Genomic DNA, 16035 nt, shown 5'->3' with positions numbered 1-16035 from the left:
CGCTGCTCGAGGCGGCGCTGCTCTCGCTGCCGCTCCGCCGCGGCCCCTCCGCCGGCGAGCCGAGCGAGCACGCCGCGGCGAGTGCGATGCTCGCTTGGCTCGCGGACACGTCGAGCGACTTTGCGACGAGCGAGGCGCAGGACGAGGCGACGCTCGTCGGCATGGAGGGCGAGCCGGCCCACGACCCCAGGTTCGCCGCCGTCGTCCGGTATCGGCTGTCGAGGAAGCGGCTTTGCCGGCTCGTCGCCGAGGTGCTCGAGGCGCACAGGCGCGAGCACCTCCCCGCCGCGCAAAGACCGTGACTCTGGTGCTACTTCAGCACACCCGACGGTGGACTTTGCATACAAAAAAAGATATGTCAGACCCAGAGCCGGCACAGCCGCGCGCGCGCGCGCGCCGAATACGTTAAAAAACAAACTAACAAAGCCGTAACAGGCGGAGCTGCCTGTCCCGGAGGAGGGCGACAGCGGCGACGCGGCAGCCAAGGGCGGCAGCGGCGGTGATGGCGGCGAGGAGGCGCGGGGCCTGCAGGGCGAGCATTGCGTGTATGCGATGATCGGCGAGTTGGTGCTTCATGTTTGATGGGTCACTGACAGGCGAGGCCAGCAGTTCGTTTGATGCTGAGGTGTCGAGAGGATGAGTTGTGGGTGGGTCTCTGACAGGCGCGCTTCTTGGCCAACACCGCGTACTGCTACCGGCTGTGCGAGGGGTTCGTCGCGGAGACGCTTCAGGCGCTAGAGAGGGAGAGGAGAGAGGCGAGGAGGAGTCGCTATCAATGGTACTATGGTAGAGGAGAGAGGGGAGGAGGAGTCGCTACGGTAGAGGAGAGAGGCTCGTGCAATCTCGTGCAATCTCGTGCAATCTCTGCCCGGGATGTGGAGCTCACCTCCCGAGCGCAGTTCCGGCGCTGCTGACCCAAGGCCAAGGGCGGCACGATCTCGGGGCCTTCCCTTTGACCCTCAGGAGCTCCCCTCCAGGCTCTGCTGGCCAAGGCCAAGGGCGGCAAGGCGATCGCCAATGCCGCTCCTTCTGCGCGCGCGTGTAAATGACTGATTCTGGGGACCGCGACTCAATAACTTGCAGGAGTGGCAGCCGGTCCTGCCGACGATTCTTCTCCAGTCGGCGATCGGTCATTGCTCATTGCCAATGATTTCAGGCGACCGTTGATGCCGCCTCTGCGGGTGGCGGGGCGCGCTCCTGCAGGCATACCAGGAGGCCGGGCAGGAGCGGCGGCAGGTCGTGCCGGTGTTTGCGATCAGTGCGAGAACAATGGTGAATGCGTGGATGAATAGGAGTGGCAGCAGGTCGTGCTTGTGCTTCGCTCCTCGGCCGCGGGTGCGGACGGAGTCGCTCTGAACCGCCCCTTGGCGGCGCGCGGGAACCGGCAGCTGGCGGAGCTGCTGCTGCGGCAGACGGGAGAGGCGGAGGCGCTAGTCGGCCCGCTGCTCGCCATATCTCCCCATATCTCCCCATATCTCCCCATATCTCCCCATATCTCCCCATAGGCGCTAGCCGGCCCGCTGCTCGCCGCATTCGGCGACGATTTGTGCGCGTACTTGGGAGGGCCGTCGGGGCAGGAGGAGGGCGGGCTGCTGGTGCGTAGCGACGGGTCGCTAGAGGCGCCGTTACTAGTTGTCAAGCGCCGCACTCCTTACCAATCCAGGTCCACGGCGACGGGTCGCTCGAGGGTGCAGTCGAGGTGAGTGTCGCCCGGGACGCGCATCTTCACAGGCGGAGAGCGTGCGGCCATCGAGGCCGTCGCCGCCGGCCGCGCCTGACCGCTCGCGTCCCGTGAGGTCTTCTCGGCTTGTTAAGCGATCAGTGCATGCTAGTTTATAGGCCGCGCCTCGCCGCTCGCGTTCCGCTGGTTCCTCGGCCGCCACACAGGCCTGACCACCGACGAGGGCGTGTGGCGGGCCATCGCGTGCGCGCGGCCGGTTGCGCTTAAGCAGTGCCTCCGTTTGCTGCCGGATCGATAAAGTCGTCTTAATCAACCAATTGATACAGGTTGCGCTGAAGCAGTGCCTCGGCCTGCCCAAGCCGCTGTGGCACGAGGTGATGGAGCTGTGCGGCGGCGAGTGCGCCACGCTGAGCCGGCTCGAGACTCCTTCTGGCGCGATGACCTGCCGTGAACGGCGCCTCTTCACGCGTGGCAGCTGTGAGTAGGCTCGAGATCCTCAAGCGGGACGACCTGCCGAGCGAGGACGACTGACGCCTGAGGCAGCGCCACGAGCCTCCCGCTGAGACCCGAGTCGACGGCAGTAGACGGCGGCAATATCTGCCTCGTGTGCGATTTGTCCTCACACTGATCTCGCCCTCTTAGTCTGCTTAGAGGTCAAGCGGTGTCACCACAAGGCGCCGGGTCATTGACGTCGCCGAGAGTGTATTATGTTTTGTGTCTGAGGTATGATGTGAACCGAACCTCCCCCGGGCAGGCGCATGTTGTTTGATGCGGGAACAAAGTAAGATAAAAAACACAAGCGGGCTCCACACCGGTCAGCGGTCACCGCCCGCGCATCCAGACCCAGGGCGAGGGGGGTTTTGCGGGTGCAACGCTGAACAAAATGAAAAGACAGGATCTCCGGGCTCATGTACATTTTTCGCGTCGCCAATCACTCTCTCGTCGCCAATCACCCTCTAGAGTCCGATGTATGTGTGAGCTACTAGCCGCCCGCGCCCCGCCCGCCCCGCCCGCCCCGTCCACGCCCACCCCGCCCGCCCCGCCCACCGCGCCCGCCGCGCCCCCCTCGCCCGCCTCGCCCACCGTTCGCCGCCGTGGCGCCCGCGGGCTGGGCCTGGGGCACGGTGCGCGAGGGCGGCTGGTGGACAAACGTCGTCTGCTCCGCCACCAGCCGCCCAGTTGCGGCGATGGGCAGCGCCGGCTGGCGGCAGGCCGGGCAGTTGCTGTTGCGCTCCAGCACGCGCGGCGCACATGTCTCGCAGTACAGCGCGTGGCCGCACGCGAAGCGGACCGAGCGCGGCGCGTCGTAGCAGAGGTCACACAGGCGCTCCTCGGCCCCAGCCGTCTCCTCTACCTCCCCCGCCGCCTCGACTAGCGCCTCCAGCCGCGGCAGTGCGTCTGCGAGCGGCATCCGCCTCTTCTTCCTCACGAGAGCCAACCCGACCACCAGCCGCGCCAGCTCCTCAGCCTGCGCCGCCGACCAGCCCGCGTCGGCCGCCGCGATGCGCTCAGCGGTGTCGGGCTCCTCAAGCGCATCGTCGCACTCGTCGAGGAGGCCGACGGCGCCGCGGCCGGTCAGGGCGACGAGCAGCGTGATGCCGAGCGCATAGCCGTCGGTCAGCGCTGACGCCTGCCCGCTCTGCGGAATGATCGGGTCCATGTACCCAAGCTTACCGAAGAGGCGCTGCGTCGACAGGTGCGACACCTGCTGGCTGCCGCCGGCCGTCGCCCCTGCCGCGCGCGCGAGGCCCACGTCGGCGAGGTAGCCGTTGCCGCGCTCGTCGAGCAGGATGTTGCCCGCCGAGACGTCGCGGTGCAGGATCATGGGAGAGAGCGTGTGCAAGTAGTGCAGCGCGCTCGCTGCGTCGCGCAGCACGCGGAGCCGTGCGGCGGAGGAGAGCGGCGGAGGCGGCGTCTCGAAGCCGAGCATGCGGAGCCGCTGCAGCGCGGCTGGAGCGCGGTAGAGGCGGTCCTCGAGGCTGCCGCCGCGGCAGAGGGGGTAGACGAGGCAAGCTCTCGCCGATGCCAGGCAGACGCCGAGCAGAGGAAGCAGGGACGGGTGGCACGCCGCGCTGAGCGTGCGCACCTCGCTCTGCAGCTCGGCGAGGCCTTGGGCGCCGACACCGACCAGCGCCGTCTTGACGGCGAACCCGCAAACGACGCGCGGGAGCGACGGCAGCGCGTCGCAACGATAGACGCGCCCAAAGCCGCCCTCGCCCACCTTGCGCGTCTCGGCAAAGCCGTCGGTCGCCGCGATGAGCTCGTCGAGAGGGACGGCGGCGGGCGGCGCGGCGGCAGCGGCGAGGGCGGCGACACTCGACGCCGCCGACGCTGCCGCAGCTGCCGCTGCCGCTGCCGCCGCCGCCGCTGCCGCCGCCGCCGCCTCCGCTGCTGCCGCCTCTTGTGCCTCCGCCACCGCCACGGCTGCCACTGCCGCCTCTACAGCCGCCGCCTCCGCCGCCGCCTCCGCCGCTGCCTCCGCCGCCGCAACTGCCTCCGCTGCCGCCCTCTCCCTCGCCTCCTCCCTCTCCCTTGCCTCCTCCCCCCTTGCCCTCGCCTCTGCCTCCTCCCTTGCGCGCGATGCCGCCTCCGCCTCCTCCCTTGCCCGCGCCGCCTCATCCGCCTCCTCCGCCGCCCGCACCGCCGCAGCTGCCTCAGCCGCCCGCGCCTCCTCCTCCGCAGCACGCTCCGCCGCCGCCGCCTGCCTCGCCGCAGCCTTCTCCTCCTTCTGTCGCTGCCGCTTCATCGCCCTGGCCTCGCGGACCTTTCGCTCCGCCAGCTCGTCGCGCAGCCGCCGCGCCGCCCGCAACGCCTCCGAGCCGTCGGCGGCCTGGGTGGTGTTCGCGTTGATCGCCGCCCTGAGCGCCTCGAGATCGGCGTCGCCTCGCTCGCACGCCTCAACCGCCTCGCGCAGCGCAGCCTCGGCAGCATCGCGCGCCTCCGCCGCCTCTGCTGCCGCTGCCGCCTCGCGTGCGGCCGCCGCGGCCTGTTCGGCTGATTCTGCGACCGCCGTCTCCCCCTCAGCCTCTGCTGCGGTCGACGAGTGCTCCTCGAAGGCGCGCACGCACTCGGCGAAGCCTTGCTCCTTGGCCCACTTTAGCGCCGTCTTGCCGTCAAAGGTAGGCGCCGCGTCTGCGCCCGCCCGCAGCAAGCGCAGCACGACGGCGGGGTGGCCGAAGTAGGCGGCGTACATCAGCGCGGTGCCGCCGTCGCTGTCCTTGAGGTTGAGCTCCGCGCCGTGCCGCAGCAGCAGCTCGACCACCCGCTCGTGGCCGTTGCGGGCGGCGCCCATCAGCAGCGTGATGCCGCTCACGCCGTCACTCTCGTACGTCGCGTTGACCCGCCCGCCGCCCTCAAGCCACGCCAGCACCGCCTCCTCCTCGCCACGTTCAGCCGCTGCCACGACCGCATCGGGGGCTGCCACGCCGCCGCTCGACGCCCGCCCCGCCGCCACCGCTGGAGATAGCGTCTCCGCGACTCTCGATCCAGCCGAGGAAGCGCCGACGGAGGAAGCGCCGCCTGCGCCTTCGCCGCCGGCTGCCGTCGCCGTGGGCCGTCCCGCCAACACCTCCTGGACGTGCTTCTTGAAGGCCTCGACGCACTCGGCGTTGCCCTTCTCCTTGGCCATCTGCAGCGCCGTCTTGCCGCTCGCACTGCGCGCCGCGGTGTCTGCGCCCGCCCGCAGCAAGTGCCGCACCACGACGGCGGGGCGGTTCAAGAGGGCGGCGTACATCAGCGCAGTCCAGCCGAGGCTGCTCTGCAGGTTGACCTTCGCGCCGTGCTGCAGCAGCAGCTCGACCACCCGCTCGTGGCCGTTGTCGGCGGCGGCCATCAGCGCGGTGAGGCCGCCGCTGTTCTGCAGGTTGATCCCCGCGCCGTGCCGAAGCAGCAATTCGACCACCCGCTCGTAGCCCCACTGGGCGGCGGCCATCAGCGCGGTGTAGCCGATGCTGTTCTGCAGGTTGACCTTCGCCCCGCGCCGTATCAGCAGCTCGACCAACCGCTCGTGGCCGTACACGGCGGCGCCCATCAGCAGCGTCATGCCACTCGCGCCGCCTCTCTCGTACGTTGCGTTGGCCCGCCCGCCACTGTCAAGCCACGCCAGCACCACCTCCTCCTCGCCTTGGTGAGCCGCTGCGATGACCGCATCGGGGGCTGCCGCGGCACCGCTCGACGCCCGCTCCGCCGCCGCCGGCGACAGATTACCCGGCCGCACCCGCACGCTCTCGCCGCCTCCCTCGAGCGCCACCACGTACCGCCCGTCCTCAATGCTCTGCGCCACGCCCAGCCGCCCGTTAAGCTCGGGACGGGCCGAGAGCCCGCCGAGCACGACTCGCTGGCCGAGCAGCGGCGCGTCCATAGCTACCGCTGCCGCGCCCGAGGAAGCGCCGCCCGCCCCTGCCCCGCCGTCTGCAGCCGCCGCCGCCTCAGCTAAGACCTTGACGCACTCGGCGTGGCCCTTCTCCTTGGCCAGCTGCAGCGCCGTCTTGCCGTTGACAGTAGGCGCCGCGTCAATGCCCGCACGAAGCAAGCGCCGCACGACGGCGGGGCGGTTGAAGAGGGCGGCGCCCATCAGCGCGGTCCAACCGCCGCTGTTCTGCTGGTCGACCTCCGCCCCACGCCGTATCAGCAAGTCGACCACCCGCTCGCGGCCTTCCTGGGCGGCGGCCATCAGCGCGGTGTCGCCGACGCTGCTCTGCAGGTTGACCTCCGCGCCGCGCCGCAGCAGCAAGTCGACCACCCGCTCGTGACCAAGCTGGGCGGAGATCATCAGCGCGGTGACGCCACTGCTGTCCTGCACGTTGATCTCCGCCCCACGCTGCAGCAGCAGCTCGACCACCCGCTCGTGGCCGTAGCCGGCGGCGCCCATCAGCAGCGTGACGCCGCTCACGCCGGCCCTCGAGCGCCACCGCGTACCGCCCGCCCTTGAAGCTCCGCGCCTCGCCCCGCTGCCCGTTCAGCTCGGGGCGGGAAGAGAGCCCGCCGAGCACGACTCGCTGCCCAAGCAGCGGCGCGTCGGCAGGCGACGTGCCAGCTGCTTCGTTGTGCATTCCCCCTCCGTTCCTGCGGGCGGACCCTCCCTCACAGATCACAGATCACCTAACGTGTACACTGCCCGGCTGCGCAGCGGCTCCCCGGCGCGGGGGCCTCGTCCCGCACCTATCAGGGCGAATCTTCCGTCGCGTGTTCTCTTTCTTTTCTACGCAAAATTCTTTTCTACGAGCCTGGCGTCTGCTGTGAGAGAGAGTTGGTGCACTTGGAGCACTTGGAGTGCAATCAGTAACCGCACATCCAGGGCCGGGGAGGTCAGGACTTGGAGCACTTGGAGTGCAGTCGGCAACCGCACACCCAGGGCCGGGGAGCTGAGAAGCGCACCCAGCGGGCCGGATGATTGGCATCGGGTTGCGGGCAAGAGAGCCCTAGCCCAGGGGGTGCGCGTTCGCAGGGAAAGGGCCGTAAAGTAAACACGGGTCTCCGAGGGTTAGTCCGCGCTCCAGGTTTCCCCTAGCAGCGGAGCGCCCCCTCTACTCGGAGCTAATAAACACCAGACACGCACACGACGTACATCCTCACTCGACGTCACCCCTCGAGGCTTCCCGGTCTGGTCTCCCCCCCCTCGGTCTGGAGGGGCCCTCTTATCCCCTCGGTCCTCCCCCCACTCGCTTTCCGCTGGTTGGGCAACGGATGCGGGGCCCGACCCCCCCTCCTAGCTTTTTTCGGCCGCGGCCCCGCCGCCGTCTCGCCCACTCTGCCTGCTCCTGTTGACTCCACCTCCGGTGGTCCCACGCCCAACTCCTCGGGCGAGGGCGGCGGCACTGGATCGCCACGCCGCCCCTCCCCGTGAAGTGAGGCCGGCTCTCTTCGGTCGAGGACTCGTGCCCGCCCCCGCGGTCTCTCTATCGTCCTCGGCTCGTCCGTACGTCCCGATTCTACCCGCAGAGGCCGCGTCAGCTCGTCTCTCACCTCCTCCGACAGCTGACCCCAAGCCCAGGACGTGTCAATTCTTTCTACCTCAACCTCTCATGAACGCGAACTGGCGATGTTCCGCGAGCTCCTCCGGCGCCTGATCGACGTGTTCTCGCGCTCGCTCTTCCGGATCATGCCGCCTTCGCCGCTCTTCCGGGCAGCAGGCTGCAGCGACGACCCGCCACGCCTACTCCTCGTCGGCCTGGGTAATCCCGGCCGGCAGTACGAGAGCACGCGGCACAACGTCGGCCGACTTGCGCTGGAAGAAATCTGCGTGGCGGCCGGCATTGCGCCGTTCGAAAAGCACGCCACAGCTGACGTCGCCGTCGGCACGCTCGGTTCGGTGCGGGTGGCGGCGGTGGTGCCCCGCTCGTACATGAATGTCTGCGGCGGCGCAGTCAGCGCATTGGCACGCGATCTGCGCCTGCCCGCTGCGTCGGTGCTCGTGCTGCACGACGATCTTGATCTCGCTCCCGGCAAAGTGAAGCTCAAGTTGGGCGGCTCCGCCGGAGGCGCACGCATGCACCACCTCCTCGGGACCGCGAGCCCCGACCTCACTGCTGACCTTGCTGATAGGTCACAACGGGGTCAAGTCGTGCGCCGCCGCTCTGGGCGGCGACGGCTTCTGGAGGCTCAGGCTGGGGATCGGGAGGCCGCCGAGGCGCGAGGACGTCGCAGACTTCGTGCTCGAGCGCCTCTCCGCCGCCGAACGCTCGGAGCTCCGCCTCGAGCGAATCGCACGCGCCGCGCCTCTCCTCTCCGGCTCACCCGACGTTGGGCTGACCGCCGCTACGGCGTCCTCCTTTATGAACGCGCTCACGCGGCCCGAGCCCGCTGGACAAGCCCCCGTGCCGGAGCGCGTGGCCAGCGGAGGCAAGCGGCTGAGCCGTGACGATGCTGCGCCGACCGCCGCCGCCGCAGCAGCAGCGCCGGGAGGGCCAAAAAGGCTACGGTCAGGCGACGGCGGCGCTTGCAGCGACCGCCCTGGCGAGGTGGACGAGGGGCCGAGCTGACGGAGCCCTCTCGGCGCCAGTGACGAACCGACGGACGCCTGGAATGGGATTTGGTGTTTGTGTTACACAAAGGTCAACGATTTGTAATAAATAAATAAAACGGACACCTCTACTGTGAGATGGGCAAAAAGGAACAGGTCCCCACCCGTGCGGTCTTTGTGCAGGGTTCTTGTTGTGGGTGTGGTCGGCGTACGGCGAATAGCCGCGGGGGGTCGTCCTCTCAGTCTCACGATTGGGGACACTAGGCGCGACTAGCACTAGGTGTCTAGCTCCGTCTTCCACATGGTCCCTCGCGCCTCGGGTCCCTGGCTCCCTGCTGCTCCTAATCTCTTCGTAACATCCTCCTGCTGATCTCCGCAAAGAGTCCTGCTCACCTTCCCTCGTCTCGCCCTGCGCGTCTGCTCCAACTCTCCCCGTCGTCTGTGCCCTGCGTCGTCTGGCGACGGGTCCGCCATAGTCGGTTGAGGTCGCCGCCCTCGAAAGAGTGCTGAAACCTGAAAGTGTTTTTTTAAGACGTCTGATCTCTGAGGTATGATACTATCATTTAGTATGTGGATGTGCGCACAAGTCTTCATACACCATACTTCAAGTGCGCGAGTGGTCCAAGTCACCTCTGTTATCGAGGTACTGGGCCCGTCAGCTTGTTCTGCAGTACGTTCGCCGCCTTCCAGAGATACACAAAGCGGCCAAGGCCGCACCCGGCGCAGTGGACGCCGTAGTCCTTGAGGTGGCAGGCGGTGCGGTGCAGCGGCTTGCCTGTGCTTCAACGAAGTCAGCGTCGGTTTGAACGAGCGAACGGTCGTCCTAGCTTGAGGTGGCAGGCGGTGTGCAGCGGCTTGCCTGTGCTTCAACGAAGTCAGCGTCGGTTTGAACGAGCGAACGGCCGTCCTAGCTTGAGGTGGCATGCGGAGTGCAGCGGCTTGCCTGTGCTTCAACGAAGTCACAGCGTAGGTTTGAACGAATGGACGGTCGTCCACTTAGGTGGCCAGCGCGGTGAGTGTGTGCAGCGTGCCGTGGAGCATCGCAAAATCGCCGTCGATGGGCTACCTTGCCTGTCTGGACAGGAGTGGAGGTTCCTTGCTTTTGGGTAGTACGCCGCCGTCCATGGGCGTGCCGCAAGCGGCGCACACCAAACAGTCGCTGTGCCACATCTTGCCCGCCGCCTAGAGGTCGCGTGGGGGTGGGTGGAGAGGGGTCAGATCTTGGAGGCAAAGACTGGTGCCTGCTGCTACTTGCCCGTCGATCCCGCCCGCGGTGGAGGCTTATATTTTATTAGCTACGATTATTAGCTAGGCCCGAGCTAATAACACGAATCAGCGGGAGGCTAATAACAAGCTAATTATTAGGTGGGCGTCGATTTTTAGGCTAATAGTTTGGATAGTGCGCCTCGACGGCCTCGCCTTGGCCGCGCCGAAGAGTAGCTCGCCTAGTACCATACCTCCAGGGTACCGAATCCAGTGTGTGGGTTCAGGTTCTGCGGGACAGACGTGCTGAATACGCCGACATCAGAGGCAGGGCGGGACGACGCGGCATTGTGCAGCGTACTCAGAGCACCGCGTGAATACAACGGATAGGAGTACAGTGAATACAGCGGAGTACAGCGGAGTACAGCGGAACACGTGTCTCTCGAGTGCTGGCTGGGATACACATGAATACACGTATTCCGCTTCTGGAGTAGCTCACCGCACCCAGCGCACGTCCTCGTGTCCGCGCGCTGTTGTTGCTCGCCTAGAGAAGTAGTAAGGTAAGGTAAGGTAAGGTAAACGTCTCCAAGTGAGGTTGATTCGTTGGTTTGCACTCCAAATGCTCCAGGATGAAAAGAACTTCATAATCAGCTCCCTCTCACAGCACACTGGGCACGGGACTGGCGCGCACTGGCACTTATTCATACACAGACACAAAACAACAGACACCGAGCACCGTTCGCGGAACCAGTCAGAGCTCGGGTCGTAAGGGGTCGACCCATGGAGAGGGGAGAACCGCATCCGCGAGTCGGATCCGTGGGGTAGCACCCCCGTCACAATCACGCAATGATGATGAAGCCGCGCGACATGTTCGCGCTGTTGTCCATCGTGTTCATCGCTGCGAAGAGGTCCGTCGCAGCCACCTGTGAGGCGGCGAGGGTGGCGTGCTTGGCTGCGGTGAGGGCGCCTCTTTGCGGGGAGGGCCTTCACCCAAGCGTATGGCAGCTTGTACTTTGCGACGTCGAGAAGGAGGAAGGCGTCGCTCGCGGCAGCGTAAGCGCCGAGCGGGCTCCAGTGCCCGCCGCCGGGCTGGCCAAGGGACTTGCGGTCAAAGTTGATCGCCACACCGCCGAGCCCGGAGAGGGCGTCGACCGCCTTGCGACGGAACTCATCGAGCGAGGCTGTCGACGCGTGGTACTTGGAGATCGTGCGGCTAGGATCGATGCACTTGAGGATCGCGTTGAGCTGGGAGAGTGTGGTGCCACAGTGGTCGACATCCGAAGTCACGTTGGTAACGCACGGGCTGTTCACGAAGTCCTGCTGCGTGAAGTAGGGATACGGAGCGTACGTCTCCGTGACGGGGCGTTTGTCGACTTCCTGCATCGTCAGCGCGTTCAGGATGGAGACCGAAGTGGCGATCGAGCAAAAGGTCTGCGTCGCCTGCGTCGGAACATACGAAGTCATGGCGAGAAAGGCCTTGGCGGTGGTGCCCTGAAGCGCATCCATGAGGAGCGGCAGGCTCTGCGTCGTGTTGTAGTAGACGAGACCCTCGGAGGGCAGAGGCGCGAAGGCCGGAGCCGCAACAGCGAACACACTCAGCATACGTGAATTCCCCAGGGGTATAAGGCAGGCGCCTCCGTTTTCGTTCACGTGTGTCCGAGCGCCTCTTTCACAAGAGGCGCAGCAAAAGCAACAGTGCGCTCTGTGCCCCAACGCGATCTGGTGCCTCCGGCCTGTTCCTGCGCGGCCCCTTTCCATTCCCACTGGCCCAAAACGCGTCCTCGGCCGCCTCTCATACCTACTCGAGTATCGGCGCCCTGCCGCGCGCAGGTTGCTGCTCCGCGCCGCCGTCACCACCGAGCACGGCCATCTCATACGTTCAAGCGGCGCCAGCCAGCGGCTCGGCCGCGCATCCTTCACACACTTCGCCACGACCAACCTGAGCGGGCCCGGTGTCGAGCCATGGTGCGAGCTGCATGTGAGGGGCGGCTGTGGCCACAGCAGGTCGACCAGATGGACCTCAAAGCTTGCCGTCGGCGTGCTGTCGTGGCGAGAGCGCGAGACCGCTGCAGAGGATCCGAGTGAAGTGGCGAGCCAGAGGCTACCTGGGTCACCAAGTGGTAGCCCTTGCCCATTCTGATCAGGGCTGTGCTTTGGTGGGGTTGTGTTCTCCAGCTCTCGCGGTGGGTGCCGGTCGCGGGGGGCGCCGGGGGGGGGCGCTAACAGACCTCTTGCGCCCGCCTAGCCAACAAAATGGTGTATCATCTTGATGCATGCAAAATCCGGGTGTGTTCGATTTTATTAAATGCGCCACATAGAATTCTGAACTGCCCGTTGTTGCTGCCGCGCCCTCCGTCTCACCCCCGCCGCCGCCGCCGTCGGCCTCGCCCTCACCGCTGCCGCCGTCGTCCTCGCCGTCTCCGCCGCCGCCGTCGACCTCGCCCTCGCCGCCGCCATCCTCCGCCTCGCCGCCGCCGCCGCCTCCATCCGCCTCGCCGTCGCCTCCCCCTCGCCTTCGCCGCTACTTGCTCGTATTTTAGGTGCGTCCACGCCTCGCACACCACCTTCCGGCATGGCCCCAGACGCTTGGTTTCGTCCTCATCTCCTCGCCCCTGCCCCGCCCCCCTTCAGGCGAGGCCCTGGCGACTCACCTCGTGCTATGGTCACCGGGAATGGGCAGCTGCGCCACGCTCTTCGAGAGCGATCGGCGGCGGCGGCTCGTTTTCCGCACGCGTACGGCGGCCTGCTGCCGGCGCGGCCCGGCACTTCGGGAATTTATTTTGAGTACTTGTGTAAACTCGTGACGCTTGTGGGGCTGGTATGCTGTTTTCCGGGGGCGTTCGGGGCGGCGGAGTATTTTTTTGTGTGCGCGGGCGGCCAGGGGCGGCCCCTGGGGACCAAATGGCCGATTTTTTACAATCGAACACACCCGGATTCTACATTAGAGGAGGCAGGAACCGGAGCCAGATGGCCGAAGGGGTGAACTGCTCAAGGACCTCCCATTGTCCTTGGCCTTGCCTACTCAGCAACATGCATCACTATGCACTTAAAATGCAATTACTATGCATTACAATGCAACGTATGCGGGAATGTGCATATAAATGCAATTGAATGCAGTGACGCGCCTTGGCCGGCGGACAGGCTCACCACCGCGGCCTCGGCTCTGCTCGTCGCTGGCGCCTGCGTCCTGCTAGCTCATCCACGCCCGCCGGAAGTTCGCCCGCGCTTTCTGCCAGTCCCGTGCCTAGTGTCGCGAGAGGGAAAAAAGAAAGAAAGAAAAACAGACAACCCAAGGGAGGGGTGGGAGGACGGCACGCCGCCACCACAGGGATTTTAAGGAGAGGAGTGTGGTGCTAGCCGTCGCCCACCCTAACCCTTGGGCGTCTGCCTCTTTCTATCTCCCTTCGCAGTCCCTCGCCGATTCTCGCTGCAACCTTCATGCCACCTCGCGGTCGTCCCACTCCAATCGTTCTCCCTCCACTGTCGCTTCCTCCTCTGTCGCGTCGCTCTCCTCTGCCTCGTCCTGCGACGCCGCCGCCGCCTGCCGATCCCCCCCATCCCTTGCTCTGCGAGAGGGAGTTGCAAAGAAAGAAAGAAAACAGACAACCCAAGGGAGGAATGGGAGGACGGCACGCCGCCACCACACAGGGATTTTAAGGAGAGGAGTGTGGTGCTAGCCGTCGCCCACCCTTGGGCGTCCGCCTCTTCCTATCTCTCTTCGCAGTCTCTCTCCGATTGTGCCACCTCGCGGTCGCCCCCTTCTCGTCGTTCGCGCTTCCCAATTCTTTTTTCGCGCGCCGACTTTTGTGGAGATCAAGGATGCTCGTGCTCGTCGTTTACCTGCTGCTCCTCCCGCTCGCAAGCGGCCTGTCGGCAGGAGCCTGCGACTGCGTCGGCGGCGAAAATTTCAACGGCAGCGGCTGGAACGGGGCCGCGGCCGCCGGCGCCGATGCCGCGCTAGCTGGTAGCATCTCTGCCGCCGTCCTCCCGGGCGCATGCCTAAACGCCACCTTCGCCGAGTGTGACGACCCCTCCTCTGCCATCAACGGTGCACCCGAGTGCGAGCCCGCGGTTCTCGACGACTTCGTGGCCAGCATCAGCTCCGGCAGCATCGAGAACTGCAGCGGCTCGCTTTTGATGTTCGAGTGGCTGTCAGCTCTCGCGCAGCAGTGCCAATCGACGGGCGCGTTCATCTCGTCGCAGGGAATGCGGCGGATATTGTGTTCGCCCTCGACACCCTTCTTCGATCTCGACGCGCTGGACACTGCCGCCGGCATCTTTCTCATTGGCACCAGCTACAAGTTGCCCATTGACGCTTGGCAGGGCTTCTACGCGGCGGACATAGCGGGCTGGCAGTGGGTGTCCATGCTCCCAAAGGACTATGAGGACCTCGGCTTTACCAAGGGTGAGGCGTACGGGGCGTACGAGGGAGCGCAAGGCACGGTCGATAAATACGGCGAGCCGGGCGAATACGCGTGGCCCGGTTTGGACGATATTCTCGGTCCAACGATTATAACGCCGCAGATCGTGCTGCAGCGCCTGATTGACGTGCGCTCTCCAGAGTACTTTGAGGTTGAGTACCTCGTCACGCTCTCCTGGGAGGACCAGCGCATCTTCAGCGAGTGCAACGGGACCGTCAAGTCGACGGAGGCCAAAGACCCGGGCCGCAAGGTGGACACGTGCGACATCTACTGGCGGCCGGAGCTGCAGCTTCCGAACGCGCTGGATGGAGAGGTGTGAGGCTGCACGCCGCTCTCCCCTCTACCCCCTACCTCGAATCGCACCAAGGTTGAACCGTCTCACGATTGACTCCCGCCCCCCCCCGCCCCCCGCCCCCCTCTCTCGCGCTGGCCACTCCTCGCCCCCTTTAGGTAACGCTCGTGGAGGACAGCGGTCTCACGACCGTCGTCGGTACGGACTGGGACTCCGAGTACACAGAACGCGTGGCGCCGCCGCGCTCCTTGGCTCTCCTCTCATACCGCCAGCGGGCCAAGTTCATGGCCGTCATCGATGAGCGTGAGCTTCCGTATGACTCGCACACGCTCGACTTTGTGATGGTGCCACGGCGGAGCTCGCCTCAATCAGTCATCAGGTAATGGCCACTTACTGACGGCCAATGCAACAGGCGATGCCGGACGTGCTCGCCTCCGAGGCGTGCTTCCAGGTCGGCGGCCCTCGCGACACGGTCCTCGTCGACTTGCCCGCCTCGCAGCTCGGGTCGAGCTGGGGGCGGACGGGCGACCCAGTCAAGGCGCGGTGTGTGAAAGATGTTGTGCATCGGGCACGCACGCGCAGCACACTCGGGCGAGGGACTGCAGCACACTCCACGCCGCGGGGCTAGCACGCACACACCACAAGACAGCCGCGAGGACTACATGCGATCGACACCCCCCGGATCGGTCGAAGGTGTGGAGGGGCGACGACCTCCAGGTCCGCAAGTCGGTTGGGGTGGGCAATCCGATCTGGGACATTGTCGACTTCACGGCGGAGGTGGTCGTAATGCCGACAACGCTCGGGAGCGTGGCGGCGATGGCTACCTCCGACTGGGCGACTGCGAACAACCCCTCCTTCCAGTACCGCACCCTCCTCGAGGCGCAGGGGTTCGACTTTGATCAGCAAGACAGCGACCCGACGAGATCCACATGCGCCCTCCGCCTCTCCATCACCATCGACCGGCGGATGAACTACCACATGTGGAACTTCATGATCATGCAGTTTGTCCTCGTCCTGCTCGGCATGTGCGCGCGGAGCCCACGCGGCCGCCGCTGGCGGCGACTCCGCGCCCTCTCCTCCCGACGCCCTCCCCGTGCCCTCCCCTCGCAGGTGCACGTTTGCGGTGGACCCGTGCGCCATCGACGCCCGGCTCGGCCTCGCCTTCACGATGGTGCTCGCGATCAACGTGTTCCAGATCCTGCTCGTCGAGAACCTGCCCGAGATGGGGGACCTCAGCAGGCTGCAGTGGTTCACCATGTGTGCTCCAGCGCTCCGCCCCGTTGCGACCCGGCCCCCGCCTCGCTTCTGTGACTCCCCTCCCTCCACATTTTCCCTCCTGTCCTTTCCCTGTCCCCCCCTCCCTCCCCGCCCAAGCCCCCCCCCCCCCCCCTTTAAACAGCATGAACACGATCGTGCTCGGGCTGATGGCCGTCGAGTCAGTCGTCGTCTGCAACTGCTCCATCGAGTACAACGCGCT

At 66.1% G+C, this 16035-nt stretch overlaps 7 protein-coding genes across 7 annotated transcripts in view; 4 read left to right on the top strand and 3 right to left on the bottom strand.

Moving 5' to 3' along the window:
- EMIHUDRAFT_205607 (hypothetical protein) overlaps window positions 1-302 on the top strand; it is a gene marked incomplete at both ends in the record, with an annotated part of 1331 nt that extends 1029 nt beyond the window's left edge. Inside the window, one exon of the mRNA XM_005778900.1 lies at window positions 60-302. Coding sequence (XP_005778957.1) covers window positions 60-302 — 243 coding nt within the window. The remainder of the gene's footprint in view (window positions 1-59) is intronic.
- An 864-nt stretch (window positions 303-1166) lies between these two features.
- On the top strand, window positions 1167-2212 carry EMIHUDRAFT_205606 (hypothetical protein; the record flags this gene model as incomplete). Its single annotated transcript, XM_005778899.1, has 7 exons — window positions 1167-1181; window positions 1293-1433; window positions 1506-1595; window positions 1664-1688; window positions 1840-1937; window positions 2008-2078; window positions 2167-2212. 7 exons carry the CDS (start codon window positions 1167-1169, stop codon window positions 2210-2212), a joined length of 486 nt encoding a protein of 161 aa, XP_005778956.1.
- A 451-nt stretch (window positions 2213-2663) lies between these two features.
- Window positions 2664-3092, bottom strand: EMIHUDRAFT_310097 (hypothetical protein; the record flags this gene model as incomplete). The annotated part of the gene is made up of 1 exon (XM_005778898.1): window positions 2664-3092. One exon carries the CDS (start codon window positions 3090-3092, stop codon window positions 2664-2666), a length of 429 nt encoding a protein of 142 aa, XP_005778955.1.
- Window positions 3093-3239: 147 nt separating this feature from the next.
- On the bottom strand, window positions 3240-3944 carry EMIHUDRAFT_54931 (hypothetical protein; the record flags this gene model as incomplete). The annotated part of the gene is made up of 1 exon (XM_005778897.1): window positions 3240-3944. A coding segment is annotated over one exon (705 nt), but the record flags the coding sequence as incomplete, so codon positions are not given.
- A 3894-nt stretch (window positions 3945-7838) lies between these two features.
- EMIHUDRAFT_57333 (hypothetical protein) lies at window positions 7839-8162 on the top strand (the record flags this gene model as incomplete). The annotated part of the gene is made up of 1 exon (XM_005778896.1): window positions 7839-8162. A coding segment is annotated over one exon (324 nt), but the record flags the coding sequence as incomplete, so codon positions are not given.
- A 2522-nt stretch (window positions 8163-10684) lies between these two features.
- EMIHUDRAFT_64521 (hypothetical protein) lies at window positions 10685-11351 on the bottom strand (the record flags this gene model as incomplete). The annotated part of the gene is made up of 2 exons (XM_005778895.1): window positions 10685-10768; window positions 10836-11351. The coding sequence occupies 2 exons, from the start codon at window positions 11349-11351 to the stop codon at window positions 10685-10687; spliced, it is 600 nt and encodes a 199-aa protein (XP_005778952.1).
- A 2313-nt stretch (window positions 11352-13664) lies between these two features.
- EMIHUDRAFT_450304 (hypothetical protein) lies at window positions 13665-15815 on the top strand (the record flags this gene model as incomplete). Its single annotated transcript, XM_005778894.1, has 6 exons — window positions 13665-13714; window positions 13814-14579; window positions 14717-14902; window positions 14971-15101; window positions 15260-15583; window positions 15669-15815. Coding segments are annotated over 6 exons (1602 nt in total), but the record flags the coding sequence as incomplete, so codon positions are not given.
- Between the last annotated feature and the right edge of the window lie 220 nt (window positions 15816-16035).

The sequence above is a fragment of the Emiliania huxleyi genome (genome assembly GCF_000372725.1).
Source record: "Emiliania huxleyi CCMP1516 unplaced genomic scaffold EMIHUscaffold_24, whole genome shotgun sequence".
Classification (NCBI taxonomy): domain Eukaryota; phylum Haptophyta; order Isochrysidales; family Noelaerhabdaceae; genus Emiliania; species Emiliania huxleyi.
The sequence above is the reverse complement of the archived record's forward strand: the minus strand, read 5'-3'. Positions and strand labels throughout refer to the sequence as shown.